Raw genomic sequence first — 17296 nt, forward strand, 5'->3', positions numbered from 1 at the left:
CCAGCTTGTAACAGTATTTGCAAATATGTATCTTTAGTGTAAAATATTTATGCTATTCTTAGATATGTGGACAAGAATGAACTTTCAGGAGGCTTTCTTATTTTCTTTCTGAGGTTGTCCAGCTAGGTTAGAAATAATTAACTAGAGAGCAAACCTGTCTTTACTGCAAACCAAACAAAAAAGGATTGCACAGAACTAAGTTTCTTTACCTGCATTGGGATATTGTTAGACAATAAGCAGCACAGAGCAAATATCCATTTGACCTGTTCAAGTGACAGTTGAGATTCTGGACAAGAAGAGAGGAGCCTCAAGCAAACAAATAATCAAATCAGAAATGTATGGTGATTAAACCATGGTACAAAAAATTCATATGATCAAAGTACACTGACAGTGAGCCTAATGAAGTTTAGCTATCAAGTTGGAGTACAAATAGGTTAGGAAAAATACAAACAGAATTTAAGCAAACTCTTCTGAGATTGAAGGTGCAGTTCAGTTGTTTACCAGAGATAATTCAAATAGTTTTGCTGTCTGATCTGAACAGCTTCAGTGTTGTTAACAATACTTCAATTCTGGGGCAGAAATTTAAAAACAGCTGGATACATCTTTTTTTATGCATAATTTATGGCCAATTGTTAGTTTCACAATTATAAGTATATAAAGCAAAATAAACACTAAAAATGGCATGTTTTACTCTGCAAGGAGGAAGAGAATTATTTCAACCTGCCAACGTCTTAAATTAACTTAGGAGTAGGATATAAATTCAAAATATTTATGAAAAACAGTTATGGAACAGAAAGCAGGAGACAACGATTCCTTTGATGATGGATCACAATGACACTAATTCTTCTACAGCAAATGACTGAGGCAAATAAAATTATTTCATCTGGTATGTGTCAAGGCCCCAGAGTGATAGTTGCTAAATGTTCCATTATTGACCTGCTGGTTTCTGATTACTTCTGAGAACAGGCATGTTTTGTCCTTCACTTAGTCAGCTGCCAGTTTATCCATAAAGTAAATTATGTGGAAGGAATGTTTTTGTAATTGTTATTTTTATAAGGAGATGACTTGAGAAGGAAAAAAGTTGTTTCAGGTAAACATTGCAAGGAATCTGCAGAGTTTTTTTCCTGTGTTCTCTTTATCTGATTACTAGTGCTTGAAATTTGGATGTAACCTATCACAAGGTGCACAAACTTTTCTCCAGCTTGAGTATATGAAGAGTCTGCATCAAAAATGCAACAGAATCTGTGTTGCAGGATTAGGGCCTAATACAAGGTTACTACCAAATTTCTTCCTCTCTCACCCCCTAACTTAGAAGATAGGCTAACTGGTGACATTACTCTAGTAAAACACATATTTGGTTCCTTTAGAGATTCTAGCAAAAGGAAGGACCTCTGTAGTATTTATAAGAAACAAATAATATATTTTTAGAAAGCTGCAAACCTGTATTGTCATTTAATAGCTTAATCTCATTGAAACAGAGTAAATCAAACTGCTTGGGAGAATTCCTTTTTTCTACCACTAGCTTATTATAAAACAACCCAAACCCCTCTCTGATTCATGGGACTGTCATTTTCACTTGCACACACTGCTTCTCACTTGTGATCTTCCTCAATAAACGCGTTACTGTTCCCATGTATCAAAGAAGGAGATTCTAAGGGAAGGCAGAAACAGAGATAAGTGCTGAGTTTCATAGTGGTTGGAGGTAATTGTTAGTCAAATGTTTCATCTTCAAGTTATTGTATGTAATACAAACTGTAGGGTTTTTTCTGAGCTTGTTTATGAAAATTTAACTCCCTTGCATATTTTCAAGCCTTTTTTTTTTGCATTGTTCTTACTCTTTCTGCTCAAAGGCAATTTTTCTGCTCTTTGCCACCTTCCTGTGCTTATCTTGCTTTCCAAATTCTCCTCCCTCTCATTGAGTCACATCTTCCAAATTCTGACATCACCCTGCTCAGCCCTTGCCATCTATTCTCTTCCAGCTTTGTCATCCTGATTGATGCTAGCTTGTGTAGTAAGTAACCTGTATCACATAGTAGCTCTGTGTGCTCCCATGCAGTGCTTGCCAGAGTATTCTGAAGGTAGTCAGTAACATGGTGGCCATTTTCCAAAGAATTTTGAATATTCAATTAAAGAAACTCTTTTCTTTCTGTAAATAGCCAAAGGAAATACTCTAATTTAAAACATGCTGTAGAGACATCACTATATTATCTTCACATATCTTGTTGCATGTAAACTGTAGAGACAACATCTTCTTATCCATACCCATGTGTGATTTTGATTTTTCTCCCTCATACAGCTCTCTCTGGTCTGTCCTCACCATTCTCCAGAGGCATTGGCAATCTCCCATGTTACATCCCTCCTCCCATGCTATCCATCCTTCTTATTTATAAATGCCCCCTATTGTTCCAGGGCTGGTGTGTATGTGTCTGCCTGTCTTCCCTCCTTGCCCCTTGCTGTGCTGGGCATTCCCTCCTGCCTCAGTAAGTCTGGGCACCTTCCACTGCCCCATAGTCCCCACTTCTCCTCTGCCTATTAAGGAGAAGTAGGGACTCCATTTGTCTTTTCTGGGTTTTTGATCTTCAATAAAGAAATGCTGTTGTTACCCACCAACTACCAAAACAGTGCCCAAAAGTTTTGAGTTACAAGGATGCGGTACCTAGAAGTTACCCCACTAAAATCTAATTTTGCTTGGCCAGTCTCATCTCATTGCAGTTACTGTGTTCTTTACCTCTAGGCTCCATGGAGATTGCTCTGTAAAGGATCCAGTTCCACCTGTGTTGCCAAAATAATGGATACGTGACCATATTAAAAAAAAAAAATTCATCAGTCTGAAAAGTGGTGGGAGATCAGAGAGAACATTTACATGCAATGTCTGCCTCTCCAGGCTTTAATGTTAAGATTTAGGGGGATATGCCTATGCTGCTTAAAAAAGTGGGATTAATTTTTACTGTACAAAAATAACTCCCAAGGATTGTGGATTAATGTTCACAAGGAGCAGAAGTGAAGGCAATGATGAGGTCTCTAGCAGTTCTTCAAACGTTCTGCAGAAAGAAACCTAATGGAAAATGAAACTAGCTAAAACAGTATTGATGAAATAGCACTCAGTCATACAAAGCGGGTTACAGAGGGTAAAAAAACCTTTCTCAGTTACCCTCTCTCCACCCTATTTACTGGCAACTATAGTAATTCCTGCAGCCACCTCAGGCGTAATTACTGTGGGAAGGTTATTTTTACAGTCCTCCCCATAAAACGATTGTAAAACACCATATGTGTTTGACTGTCTCTTTAAGACTTTGGCAAGTGTTTTGGCATACTTAGTTTCTACTCTGTTCTTGTAAGTGTTGCTTATTGCTATGGCAACACTAATCAATCATCATGCTAAAAATAGGCCCTTCGTTTTTCAAGAGGTTATCTGTAGTGAATTGAAAATGCAACTGCGGTCTGTGTTTTCCGTATGCTGCTTTCATTTCACTTTATTTTAATCTGGAAATACCCATGCTTATGTGTGGTGATTACTATTACAGACTCTAGCTATTTCACTGGTTACTGTCTTGAGCCTTATACCTCTCCTGGTTCTTCCAAAAGGAGTGCCAAATATAGAGAGTTTTAAGAAAACATACAAACAAAAAATCCAGAATATTCTCCTTATTTGTTTTTAAGTGTCACAGGTGTACTGGATTATAACAAATTTTTAAGGAGTTTATAACACATCTAAAAAATCTGGAGGTGACAATAGAAAAGACACCTCCTTTGAGAGCTTTACACAAAGAAACCTTATAATTGAAGACAGTAGGACTCTGAAGATTTTGTCCTATTATGTAGAATTTAAGTGTAATTTCAAGTTAAAGATTCAATTGGCCACTATTTTTTTTCAAAGAGGAACCTTGCAAACTGTAGAGATAGTGAGATGGAAAACTGAAAACTGCCCTGTACATTCCTGCGTGTGCTCAGTGTATCGATCGGCTGCCAGGTTTGTGCTGGAAGAACACACACCCCCAGGGGAGGCAGAGCAGAAAGGGAGTGGTGCTTTGGAGGGGAAAAAAAAAAAAAAAAAAAAATTACTAAACGGTTTATTACCTACCATTCACTCCCAAGTTTGATTCTGACTGTTGCATAACACTTTTAATCCCCAGCTAAGTAAATAAGCAGCCACTTAAGGAGGGGAGAAAAACCCAACAACTTCTTGCATGATGAATAATAGTCTTTTGAATGATGCATAAACAGTTTTCTGGTTCTGCCAGAGCCCTCTGCCAATTAGTCAGAGTGCAGCTGATGAATCATGAGACACATTCTGTGAAATGTTCAGAAATTTGGACCCTGCTAAGTGTTTCTGGAAGCCAGTGAGACCCCCCATAGCTGCTAAAACAGTGGTTGTCCGTCAGCTGAGTTTCCAAGAGATGTATTTGCAATGGAGTATTTTTTGGTGAATTTTAGTTTTCATTTGGGGTAAATTCATGTCACCATTTATAATCTCCAATTAAATTGTTATAGTCCTTGCCTTTATACTAAATACACAGGGAGGCTGACTTTTGATAGCTTTGTGCAAAATAAGACTTTCTGCTCTCTAATGAGGTGGCTCGAGGTAAATGGCACTCACAATTCTTCTTTTATAATACTTTGAAGATCCTTAGTCTTTTCATAATGTTTCCTTTTTGCAATACAAGATTAGAAGATCTCTTTTTTTTTTTAATTAGAGTTTAGATTCTGGGTCACAGGAAACAACTAGATTCAAGCAGTGGCTTGCTGAAGTGCTACAGGCAGCCTAATGTAGCCTTAAGTTCAGTATATGAAACAGCTGCATTTTCAAAGTATCATGATCTGACTCATTGCTGGTAAACTCTACGCAATGATTGAAAATGGTGGGTATTTTTTTAATAGCAAGGTAAAAAGGAAATCTGGCATTTGGCTTTATTCAAAATTTCCTCTGAAACTGTAGCCATGCTTCAAATCAACAGCACAAAAGTTTTTTGTATTTTGCATTTTTGTCCTCCACTGTACCTGAAACTGTGACGTAAAGGCAACTATTTTGATAAAGAAAAATGGTTTTGAGTATTGAAAAATGTACTCCATCCAACAACTCCTGAATTTCTATAGTTAGATCATAAGTAAAGATACTTTAATCGGAACCAGGGATGAGGACTGCTTTGGTAAGGGTGTTAGCTGTAAATGTGGAAGATGCTATACTGAAGTTCCTTCTGTCAATGGAGTTTTCAAACCTGACAATGGGACCATGAGAGCAGCACCAAGTCTTGTGGTGGACCTTGCTACTACTTAAAAGAGCTGAGAGAACTGCACTGCCCAGAGCTGTCAGCACAGTCAGAGCAGTTTCCATAGCCACTGAGGTTTCCGACAAACCACTAGACTCAGACTGTATAACTTAAAAGTTTGCAAACTCACAAAGCTCGGACCTAGATACTTGGTCTGCTCAAGCATTATAGCTTTGATGACCCTTCCACTAGTGATAGATCATTGATGTCATTCTGTTTTCTGTTTTTATCAATTACTAGATGTTATTTAAGGAGTGTTGATTTTGTGTAATTGTGTAGCAAAGCAAATTAAATTTTGGTCTTCAGATCAAGAGGGCAGATACTTAACACACACTAACATGTAAGTAAATCATTGCCTAGAGCAGCAACCCTGAAATATGCAGACATGATGCTAGTAAACTGTGTTTTCCTAACAACTGTTCTAAACAATTAGTATATCGTAGGTGATATGGCATACATCTCTACTATTTTCAGTGAAAATGTTTCTAAAAGCTGTTGCTCAGACCTAAGCATTGAGTCCTCAGTAGTGCAGTACCAGTTACTGCAATTCAGTAAGCAGTACTAGTAACTACTGATAAAATATTAAATGAAAGTCTCCTCTCGTTTCCTCAAGGATGCCCTCCCACAGGATGCCCATATGCAGAGGTCTAGGTTGTTGTCAGCAAGAGCTCTGTACACCTGGACCGTGACCCCTGTAGATAGACATTTTTGTAAAATACAAGGCTGCTATGCACTAAATTTCTGATATCAATAACCCATGTTTTTAGCACCCTAGCACCTATGTAGTTATTTTCCAAATGCTCGAAAAACTGTGCAGTAGATGTCTGTCATTAGGTTATACACTTTTTTTTTTAAATCTGCTTTTCATAATCCACCTCCAGTGGTAATTTACTTTTCAACCCTCCATGTTCTCCTGCAAACACGAAAAACAACTAGAGTGTTGGTTTATGCCATTTGAATATGAATCCTCTGAGTGACATCAAACGTTGTTTTAGGACATGGTGCTATCCCTGTGTCTCCTGGGTCATTCCCTATTTTTTTGGTAACATCACATTTACAACTTTCCTTACTCCAGGAATATTTGATTGAAGAATTCTTTTAATCAAGCCCTTTTATTAATTTCTTCTTCCAGATAACATAAAGGTAGTTCAAGAATGTTCATTCCAACTTTTGGTTAATTTTTGAGGTAAAAATTAGAACCTTATGGCAAACCTTGGCTTTTTTTTTTCCCTTCCCAAGTTCTCTCCCTGTAGTGCCTACTGTTTGCCAAGGCTTTTGCATGCAGATGCCTTTGGGTGTCTGTCAGAATAGGGGGAACATACTGAGATACACAGTGAAACCTCAATTGAGAGAATATCTGGATTTTTTTGGTGTTAATCTGTGTTACAAGATCCCCAGTTCTGACAGACTGCTTATAAATATCCCATGTTTTCAGCTGGCACTTCCTGAGATGTATACATAGGAAATGTTTAATTGCCCACGAAATATAGGTAATAGGAGCTAGTAGACCTGTCATTGAACTTGCTCCATCCTGCACTCCACATATTGCTAATTTTTTTTTTTTAATTTTTTTTCCTCCCACATATTCACTCAATGAACAAGTTGCATAGCTGAGAGCTAGTCACAGTTTAGGTTGGACTGAAACTCGTAAATGTGCTACTCCACAGAAATCTTTAATAAAAAGTAAAACATTTGTAAGATCTGAAGAGAAGCCTGTGTGGTCTGGGCATCTGCAGGAGCAACGTGTAACATGGGAGTATTTCATTATGTTAACGGTGAGACAGTTTGACCAGAAGCCTTCCATGGCACCAGAATCTCATTTTGGCAAAACTTTCTCACTCATTTTTTCAACAAGGATTGATTCTAGATGTGCTTGTTGAATACTTGATATCCTATGATCAGAAGACGATTGAACAATGACTTGTTGGGTGATATCCAAGGAATCAGGAATATATTTTCTTCAGTGTCAAAGGAGCTGGCTTCACGTTTCAATTTTGTTGCACTACAGTTGGCCCTCTAAATCACCTCTTTTCTTAGTCATCAGCCCCTCCCTTAGAAGAACTCTGAATTTGATCAAGTCCAAACTTGGACCAACAGCAATGTGAACACTGAGGCATCATAATGTCCTCATTGTATAATCTGTATGTACAGCACATTAGTCATAGTCTTTACAAAGACACTTTGCCATAGGGTATTAGTGATGCATCATACAAGGAACTGGCACTTCAGTTTCACTGGCAGTTAATGCAAGAAAAGACTTGATGACTAGTAGTAAAGATGCTGATCTAGTATCCTTCAGAGTTTGTTAGCTACTCTATCTGCCTAACTGAAAAGCTGGTTTGAAAGAAGAACTGTAAAATGCTAAAGAAAGATATTTGAAATATTTTTTCAACTGGAATTATGTTGCCTGGTATTATAAATTCTAGTCTTGATAAACAAACTAAATTAAGCAATAGACAGAAAAATAAATTTATTCCCATGTAAAATACAGAAATATTATCTTAAATAGAAAAATATTTGTGCATTCTTAATTTTATTGCATTATTATCTAAAGATTGATTTGGGTTTAGTATAAAAGAATTTCCACAGCAGCTCATAATCCATCTTAATTTCATTAATAGGAAATTATGCTAAAATTAATTTCTTACTGAAAATTAGAAAAAACCCTCACGCATCAAAGCATTGTTGTCCATTTGGTTAGCACCTGCAGCTAGTGAAGTGTCCTTGACTTATTTTATATGGGGGATAGACTAATCTATGATGAGGAATATCTGGTTGCTCTCGAGATCTTAGTGAAGTGAATTTATAGTAAGACATTCAGGACATTTGTACTCTTACAAATAGCAAGCATGAAAACTATTGTATCTAGCTATTCCAGAGTACTTACAGTAATTTATTTATATCTTCATTATAATATTCAACTTTTAGCTAGAATCTCAACATTCCTTCAGAATCATAAAAACCTTTGCTATTATGTTCTGTGTACATTTACTCTTTTTCCTTGAAGTAATCTGAAGAAAAATAAGAAAGCTGATAAAAACAGGATGTACTGAATGTCAGCTGATGAAGCAAGGCATGATTTTTATGTCAAACATTTTTCTTTTGTTGCAGTGTTCATTTTTGCCTAAATTCTCCATTCATATAGAGACAAAATACGAGGACAACAAAGGAAGCAATGACAGTGTAAGTATGATGGCTTTTGCAAAATTTGATCTAATCCTTTTAGTTAATCACGGTCTATGACAGGGGGTTGTAGGTCTTTCACTCTGGGAAAAAGGCCTAATCAGGCTTGTATCGTTGCACCTATGTGGGTGTCCTGTTCGTTAAGCAGCTTGTCAGCTTGCACAGTTGTTACCTCTAAAGCACCATGAAATTAAAGATTCGTGTACATAACTTCCCTTCTGCATCTCACATTCTACTTGTTACTTCTCTAAACACAACATAATTTACATATGTGAATTTAGTCCTGATGAATATTTATGGAGACTAAAAAGATTACTCTTTTTTCTTTTTTTTTTTTGGTGTAATTGTATTCTACTTTATCTGTTTCACATTATTCTTTATGAGTAAAGGGGGTTGAATTCAAAGGAGCTGTTAGGAAGAGCAAACAGGAAACTAAACAATGGTCAGAGATGAGAGATCCTGGTAAACAACTTCAAGGGAACAATGGCTGGACTAGTGAGGTGATGCTTTTGGCAATCACCAGAAGTTAAAAAGTTCTCAGAGTTAAGAGCTTAGAGATGAAAAGGATAATAATTAGCTATGCAAAGTCCTCTGTAGAGGAAGGGTGGGAGTGAGTAGCCAAGCAGCTGCTGATCAGGAGATGCTCAGGAATAGAAGGCAGGAGGTCAGTAGGACTTTGTTGCCCTGACAGGGAGCAAAGCAGAGTCATACAACTTGCAAGAAAAGAATAACGTTCAATAAAGCCAGGCATGTAAAGATTCAACCCTTGGATTAATACACAAATAGGTTTCCCCATATGGGCCACCAAAAAAGGACTCTGGTGGGCTGACCCTGGCTGGATGCCAGGTGCCCACCAAAGCTGCTCTATCGCTCTCCTCCTCCACTGGACAGGTGAGAGAAAATACAACAAAAGGATCGTGGGTCAAGATAAGGACAGGGAGAGATCACTCAGCAATTACTGTCACAGGCAAAACAGACTTGACTTGGGGAAATAGTTTCATTTTTTACCAATCAAATCAGAGTAGGGTAATGAGAAATAAAACCAAATCTTAAAACACCTTCTCCCCACCCCTCCCTTCTTCCTGGGCACAGCTTCATTCCTGAATTCTCTACCTCCTTGCCCCCAGCAGCACAGGGGATGGGGAATGGGGGTTGGGGTCAGTTCGTCACACGTTCTCTCTGCTGCTCAATCCTCCTCAGGGGGAGGACTCCTCACTCTTCCCTGCTCCAGCGTGCGGTCCCTCCCATGGGGACAGTCCTCCATGAACTTCTCCAACGTGAGTCCTTCCCACAGCCTGTGGTTCTTCACAAACTGCTCCAGCGTGGGTCCCTTCCACGGGCTGCAGTCCTTCAGGCACAGACTGCTCCAGCGTGGGTCCCCCACAGGGTCACTAGTCCTGCCAGCAAACCTGCTCCAGCGTGCGCTCCTCTCCCCACAGGTCCTGCCAGGAGCCTGCTCCAACATGGGCTTCCCATGGGGTCACAGCCTCCTTTGGGCATCCCCCTGCTCCAGCGTGGGGTCCTCCATGGGCTGCAGGTGAAGATCTGCTCCACCATGGACCTCCCTGGGCTGCAGGGGGACAGCCTGCCTCACCATGGTCTTCCCCACGGGCTGCAGAGGAATCTCTGCTCTGGTGCCTGGAGCATCTCCTCCCCCTCCTTCTTCACTGACCTGGGGGTCTGCAGGCTTGTTGCTCTCACGTATTCTCATTTCTCTCTCCAGCTGCAGTTGCTGTTATGCAGGGATTTCCCCCCCCCCCCCCCTTCTTAAACCTGTTATCCCAGAGGTGCTACCACTGTTGTTGTTGGGCTCGGCCTTGGCCAGCGGCGGGTCCCTCTCGGAGCTGGGTGGCATTGGCTCTGTCGGACATGGGGGAAGCTTCTAGCAGCTTCTCACAGCAGCCACCCCTGTAACCCCCCTGCTACCTAAACCTTGCCATGCAAACCCAATACATATATGTTTCATTTTGGTACACTTTAAACAGTCATTTGCTGCAGACTTATGGGAAGAAGTTTCTTATAGGTGTGAAATACAGGTTAAAATGTCTGGAAACTTGATCTGTAATACAGAGACCTAATGAAGGAGTGTTTAAACTCATTCTTGAGAAAGAAGGCAGTAAAGCAGATTTTTAAGGGGTCTGAGACACAAAGCCTTTCAGTTTCCAGGGGTGTCCCTCTAGCAGCCTTGTTAAGGTTGAAGTGTTCTGTTCTCCAGATGGGAGGTACATTTCCCTAACTGCCTTGAGCCTGCGTGTTAATAAAGCTGACAGCTGTTGTGCTGCTTATGGCAGAATAATTACATGTAAAAGAACAAGGTATAATTTTGAATAGTGCTTTTGGCATACAGACACTTTCCCAATGGGAACATGACAGAGATCATCTATTAGCCACCAGATACCAATAACTTTCAGTCACTGCTAGTCTAAGCCAGATCAGTGAGAGAGGAAAACAAAGAAGTGTATTAGAATACCAACTATATGAACATTATGTAATTTATGCACTCTCTAATGTTCACCTCTGCTTTTTGGCAGCACTTTAATTCAGAGCAAGCCCACACCTTTGGTTTAGGGAAGACTAGTCTTCTGGTACATTATAATGTCAGCAGTGAGAAGACACGTTCTGTACTGATGCCTAACAGAGGAAAAACTGAAGCTATTTAATCAGTGAATTTTCAGGTTTTTTCTGTGTGTCAGCTTTGTGGCTAAAATACTATGAATCAAGCCCTGAATAGTACCCAACCAGTGAATTTAAGGTGAAAGTAACATAGGTAGGATACTCAGATGAGGTAAATCAAAGAATCTTTACTCTGCTTGAATCCAGCTCTTCAAAAGTAATTTTTACCAGAGTGCCAGTGGGGTAATATTATATTACCTTCATATTGTGGTACCTGAGTCACAGACTAGGCAAGTATTTACCAAGATTAACAGATTTAATTGACCCTTACTTGAACTGAGGAGGAGAAAGAAAAGCTGAATTAGAGGGCTGCACTCCAATCCTAATTTCCATGATTTTGTAATTCTGAGAGCTATGCTATTGACTAGTATGAACACAATAAACCAGTGGAAGATCTACAGGTTTTGCTGTTGATCCAGTGACATTGATCTGGTGACACAGATGTGGCTGGTACAGCACTGAAATGCTGGAAGGTTAGTAAATACGGAGAGACGTGATTGAGCCAGTGGAGAGATTTCTGTTAAACCAAACAACTTGGAATTAGGACTAAGAGTTGATCTTGTTCCTCTCACTCAATAGGTAGGCTTAAACCCCACTTAAGAAAATGTGATGTGTATTTCTCCTTCATATCAGACAAGTTTAGATTAAATTTCACTATGTTTGCTCAGTCAGAAAACAGCAGGAAACATAGCCTCTATTTCTATAGATTTCCATAGATACACTGTATTTTTCTTCATTGCGACTGTCAAACTTGACTGATGAAGAAATAATTAATCCAAAAAATACTTCTGTAAATTTTTCAGTTGTAATACAAGATATACTGAATGAATATTAATATTACAGTAATGAGGGTAATACTACATGTCTGATTTTAACTCAACCATTTCTAAATAAATTTTTTGAGATCATACAGGTTTTTTGAAATCTTTGAACCCTGATCTGTTCTTCATTTCCATGCTATCTAATAAAGTAGATATTGATTGTGAAAAGCAATAATTAGATATGAGGGTACTAACTAATTCTATTGATGAGCGGAAGAAAGCAATATAAATGTTCAGGGGTTCCTGTTGTCATTTAGCAGGCTAGTATGTTATTAGAATTATTTTATTTAACATGTTACGTTGTCTGGTAAAATTCTACCTAATTACTGCAATATATCTTGATGCAAAAGTCCTCATTTTTTTCTCCCAGTCATCATGATAGAAGAAACTAGTGAAAGATAATAATACCTGCTTTGGAACTTGATTTTTCTATGTCTTAGACTTTGTCATCATTTTTAACCTATTTTAAATGTGCTTAAAGCACTGTTGTTCTGATTTGTTTCAGTTTGCACTTGATTTGCAGAAAAAATAGAAATGTTGCCAGAAAGTACAATGGACAATAAAACCCTTTATTTAGATAAAACTTTGCATAGATGATAGTATTGCAGTACCATAAATCCATCTAGTTGTGATTTGTAGTGCTAAAGCACAGCTGATTTTGCTGTATTGCATCTAGACGTTTGCATGGCAACTCTCTCCTTAGAAAAACAGAATCAGTGTTGGATGAGCATGTTAGTACATCAAATATTGTCACTGCTACCTTGCAGCTTTGTAGCTTCATTAGTAGTGTTAAAAACTAGACCATTGAGTCAGGCCATTCAGTGTTTCCTTTTGCGGGTCTTTTAAGAAGTAAACTTGTTAGTTTAAAGAGAAATTTTATTTTTATTTTACTTTTAGAAATTCCATTTTGTAATTTAAAATAAGAATTAGAATGTTTTATAAAATGTAAATGACACTGTGGGTGGTATCTGTAGAGTATGTGAAAATACTGCTTCCCTATTGCATCTTTAGCTGCTTATGTAAGTCAAGGTTGCAGTGGGAACTGCTGGGAAGAGGGAAGTGCAGGTGCCTACACCAGAGAGCTTCAGTGAACACAGACAAGCTATAAAAGTGCGTATTAATCACTCAGTGCACACTTTTTTTCCCCTAAGAAAAATTAGCAATTAGGGAATTTGAATACAGATACACAAAGTCTATGTTTTGAGTATTAAAACCACAAGTTAAATACAAGAAAATTCTTAAGGTTATCTAATTAATGAAATGGTCGGAAATCACAGGCAGGAGTGGTATAACTTATCACTTGTTTGTGAATAAATGATTAGTCTGTGGTTTTCATAAGCAGACTTTGTTAACCTCTTTTTTTATTTGGACAGATATTATTTTCTTTTAACAGTCTATTGATTGGTCAGTATTTATGTCACATGAGGCTAATTTTATTCTAAATGGTGTATTGCTCTCACTTTTCTCCCATCTCTGTTCTTACTCCTTCAGTGTACAGTACAGAGACACATTTTGGTTTTTTTTTTTATTTTGGTGGGAAATGTACCAACTTAGGCTTTCTGTTGATTACAAAGGATCCACCACATGGCTCTAGTAGATATTGTAATCGATGCACAGTGATCTTATGCATTGTAGCTCCGTGTCTGTTCTTGCATGCCACAGTCTAGTCCTGGTGAAAAATTCTAAAAAGCAGTCTGTAGCTTAAGGTAGAGGAAAGGTAGAGTGAAGGCACTGTTCAAGCAAATCACTGAATTACAGAGACATTTAAGTTTTCCTGTTTGTCGCAGAAGGATCATTATGTTTGACTGGTTTTTGTTGGTTTGCTTTGTTTTGTTTTTTAGTCACAAAATTAATTTCTGCTAATACTTGGGCAGTGAATTTTTGCTGTCTGATAGTGCCTGAGGAAAGTAAAAAAAGTACAGCTTGTAAAAATGATCCAATAGTTGTCAATAATGGAAATTCACTGTATGTAACAGTGCCTTGCTCTTTGTAACATAACATTTTGCTCTGGAAAACTCAATGGCTGGATCTTGATTATTAAAGAATAACATGCAAGATCTTAAAATAACTTATTCTTTCTTTTTGTTAAAGGGCCATGATATATATTAGCAAGAATAACGTTATTGTCAAGGGTAATGAAGGTGTGGAGTCAAGATTTCGAGGCAGAGTTGTATTTCAAGATTGCAAAGTATGGGTATCATTGGGCAAGTTTTTGTGAGTGTATGGTTCAGTAATGCTGATAAAGTCATAAGAGCTACAACATTAATTCTTTGTCAATCAAGAGAAAAATACATTATCAACGTGTTTCTTGCCTTTCGGAGATAATATAGTGTTGAAAATGCATGTCTCAGAATGACCATTTGCCAAATGAAAACAAGAGGTAGTTCTGTATTCCATATAGTTATAAATTAACACCAGTATCATTTGACACATTAATAGCTTGAGCACACTAAAACCAGCCAGCTAATAGCAGATATTATTTGGTATGCTACCTAAGTAAATTGCAGTGCCATCATTTAAAGTTAGAAAATCCTTTCTTGATGGTGAGTTCTAATTCTGCAGCCCTACAAGTGATGCTTCATCATGCTTTATCCTTAGTGTGTATTTCTGAAGTGTTGGTTGTGAAACATTTGACTAAAGTAAAATAAATTTTAGGTATGGCCAGCTAAGAAGAAAAGCCATTTCTAGTTTTGCTGGTTTTAGGGTGGTTTTTTCCCCTTATTTTTGTCTCCTATTTTAGTAACATAGAACTAGGTTGTAACAAACTTCAATATAGCATATGTAAATTAAATTTAAATTTGCTATTTAAGGAAACAACCATGAAACACTGATTTCAGCTGAAATGGATTCAGCTGTGCCCTGGCTTAGCCTTACTGCACTACAGGATATCATCCTGTAAATTGTCTAAAGGATTGCTAGGCATCGCTGCAAAACATGTCAAAATCAAAGCTAGGGTCACTTTTAGGGATGATTTTATTTGCACATGGACTTTTTCTGCATGATGGTCTTGAGTATCTGTTTGTGTCCTGTATAATTTGCAATGAAAAATCTTGATTTTGTGAAGCTTTCCCCCTCTAATAAGTCTCAAAAAATACAGGCAAACAAGTGGAGAGTTTAGCCTAAAATTCCTTCTGTGCGAAGAGCTCTCTTTTTGTTGAACATAACTACAAACAGTATGTCCCAAGCACATATGGCTATCACAGAACATAAGATAAGGCCCATACTGACAGAGAGTGTGAACAAGTATTGTGGTTGTGCCTCTACTTTTTGATTTTTCTAAATGAACTGCTGAAGTTAATTAGTAAATCTAGCACTTGAAATAGATGTGACTTAAAAAAACTAATCCCAGTAAATATTATTGATAGTCTAGTATGGTCTTGGAAGCATAGCTACTTTGACATAATTACATAAAAATACATTTCTCTGTTCAGAAAGTACAAATCTAAATGAGATATTTTATAAGAGATGGAATAATAGAGGAGTCGTGACATGGAGATAAAAGGAGCAGGGAGCAGTGCTGCTGATAAATATGTAACTGCCTCTTCCACTCGGCAGCAGACAGTGATATTCCCATGCCGTTCAGTGAGCCAAATTTACTGCTCTCGGGGAGAGATTCAATCTTTTTCCAGAAAAGAATTGCTCCCAATTATGTGTGTCCACATAAATAATTTTAGCCAGTGAACAGGTTTGAAATTGGTCGATTCCTGTAATCTTCCCCCAAGTAATCTCAGAAGTAAATTAATGGACCTTGGGGGTAACCGAGGTTGGAACGTGAGTTACTGAAAAGTTATACACTGAATAAAACTCCATACATCAAGTTCTAAGTAGGTGTTCTTTTATTTTAGACCAAATTTTCCTTCAGAAAAATGAAAGTTAAAGTGGACCAGATGACACAGCCTGCTAAAGGATGCTGTAATAATAAATTGGATACTAGCCAGTAGTTCTGATGATGGCAATCTAAGGAGATTAGAATTTCAAGGTGGAGAATAGGTTTTGTGCCAGAGTTTACCTTTTTTAATAGGAGGGGAAAAAAAAAAGGATCATTCTTGAAGTCCTTACTGCAATTATACCTCTAACTTTCACATACTCTGAAATCTAGATTTAAACCATCCTACAAATGCTGGATACGTATGTATTCTGCTCACAGAAAGCGCTCGTCATCATATAAATTGCTAAATACCTGCAAGTTGCATAGCTAGACTACATTTCAGGGATGGGAGAAAATACAGAGAAAACCCAAAAACTTCAGTGAAATATCAATATTTGAATTAAAAAAGAAGCATATATGTTACATATATGCATTTAAGCTTGGGAGCTCTTCTAGCTGCATACTGTATTTCTTCCATTTTCTTGAAGCTTGATGACAATGAGTGATCAATATAATAGTGAGAAAGGCAGAGATAAATTTAATTTCATTTCAAATTCTAATGTTTAAAGATATTTTTGTCATGCCATTCATGTCATAGCCTGCCTATCCCACTAAGATGTCATCTTGTGATATCCAGCTACTGCAAAGATTTAAGTTCATAGGAATGCCTGTTGGCTTTGTTGGCAGGGCAGGGAATGGGGAGGCAGAGAGGGAAGAACATTGCTTTCAGGCGTAGATGTTAACTCAAAGAAGGATTTAATGGAAGAGGAAATTTGATTTATAGGAGAAATTCTCATCTCAATAAATTACATTTATGCATTGAACAACGTAGTCATTTTGGATTCAGTCTGTATGTAGGCACAGGTGTCTGATTATTTAGCGTATGGAATATAATCATGTTTGCTACCATATTACCCGCCTGTAATTAATTTAGGAGTGCTCTGCTTTTTTGGGGAAAAAAAAAATCTTTTAGCTCTTATCTGTTTCACTTCTCTGCCTTAGCTGCATTTCTCAGTAATGGCTGACTATCTGGAATCTAACATATCAAGTAAGGAAAACATAGTGATCTTGTCTCACCCAAAGCCTTACAAGGGACAGAAAAAATAGCTTTCAGAAAAAAACACACCCATTTCCAAACTTGTTTGTTTATAGTGTTGAATTTTCTATATAGGTTGCCTTACCACTTTCATCTCTAACAACTTGTCTTTATTTCTAAGTTGACCTGTTATTTAACTGTTTCCACAGGAAATTTTAAGTCCTGTATGTATTAGTGTTTAAAATGCAAATTAGCTGCCTTCTGACCACAAACTCCTTGTATCTAGGCTGGTAAAAAAAAAACATTTTGTAGTAAAGACAGAGACAGACAACTTTCCAGCTGGTAATCCCTTGAATACCTTCTTTGCTCTTGATAGAAAAAAAACATCACAAGAGAGAATCATATATTATGAAACAAAGCCAGGCCAAACAAGCACAGATTTGACCCT

General features: G+C 37.7%; 1 protein-coding gene across 3 annotated transcripts in view; it reads left to right on the top strand.

Moving 5' to 3' along the window:
• Nucleotides 1-17296, top strand: part of PITPNC1 (phosphatidylinositol transfer protein, cytoplasmic 1) — an 85768-nt gene that overhangs the window by 47267 nt on the left and 21205 nt on the right. For all 3 annotated transcript variants that reach the window (XM_010578611.1, XM_010578612.1, XM_010578610.1), the window contains one exon: nucleotides 8379-8450. In XM_010578611.1, coding sequence (XP_010576913.1) covers nucleotides 8379-8450 — 72 coding nt within the window. The remainder of the gene's footprint in view (nucleotides 1-8378; nucleotides 8451-17296) is intronic.

Source organism: Haliaeetus leucocephalus, unplaced genomic scaffold (genome assembly GCF_000737465.1).
Source record: "Haliaeetus leucocephalus isolate CR32 unplaced genomic scaffold, Haliaeetus_leucocephalus-4.0 Scaffold646, whole genome shotgun sequence".
NCBI lineage: Eukaryota > Metazoa > Chordata > Aves > Accipitriformes > Accipitridae > Haliaeetus > Haliaeetus leucocephalus.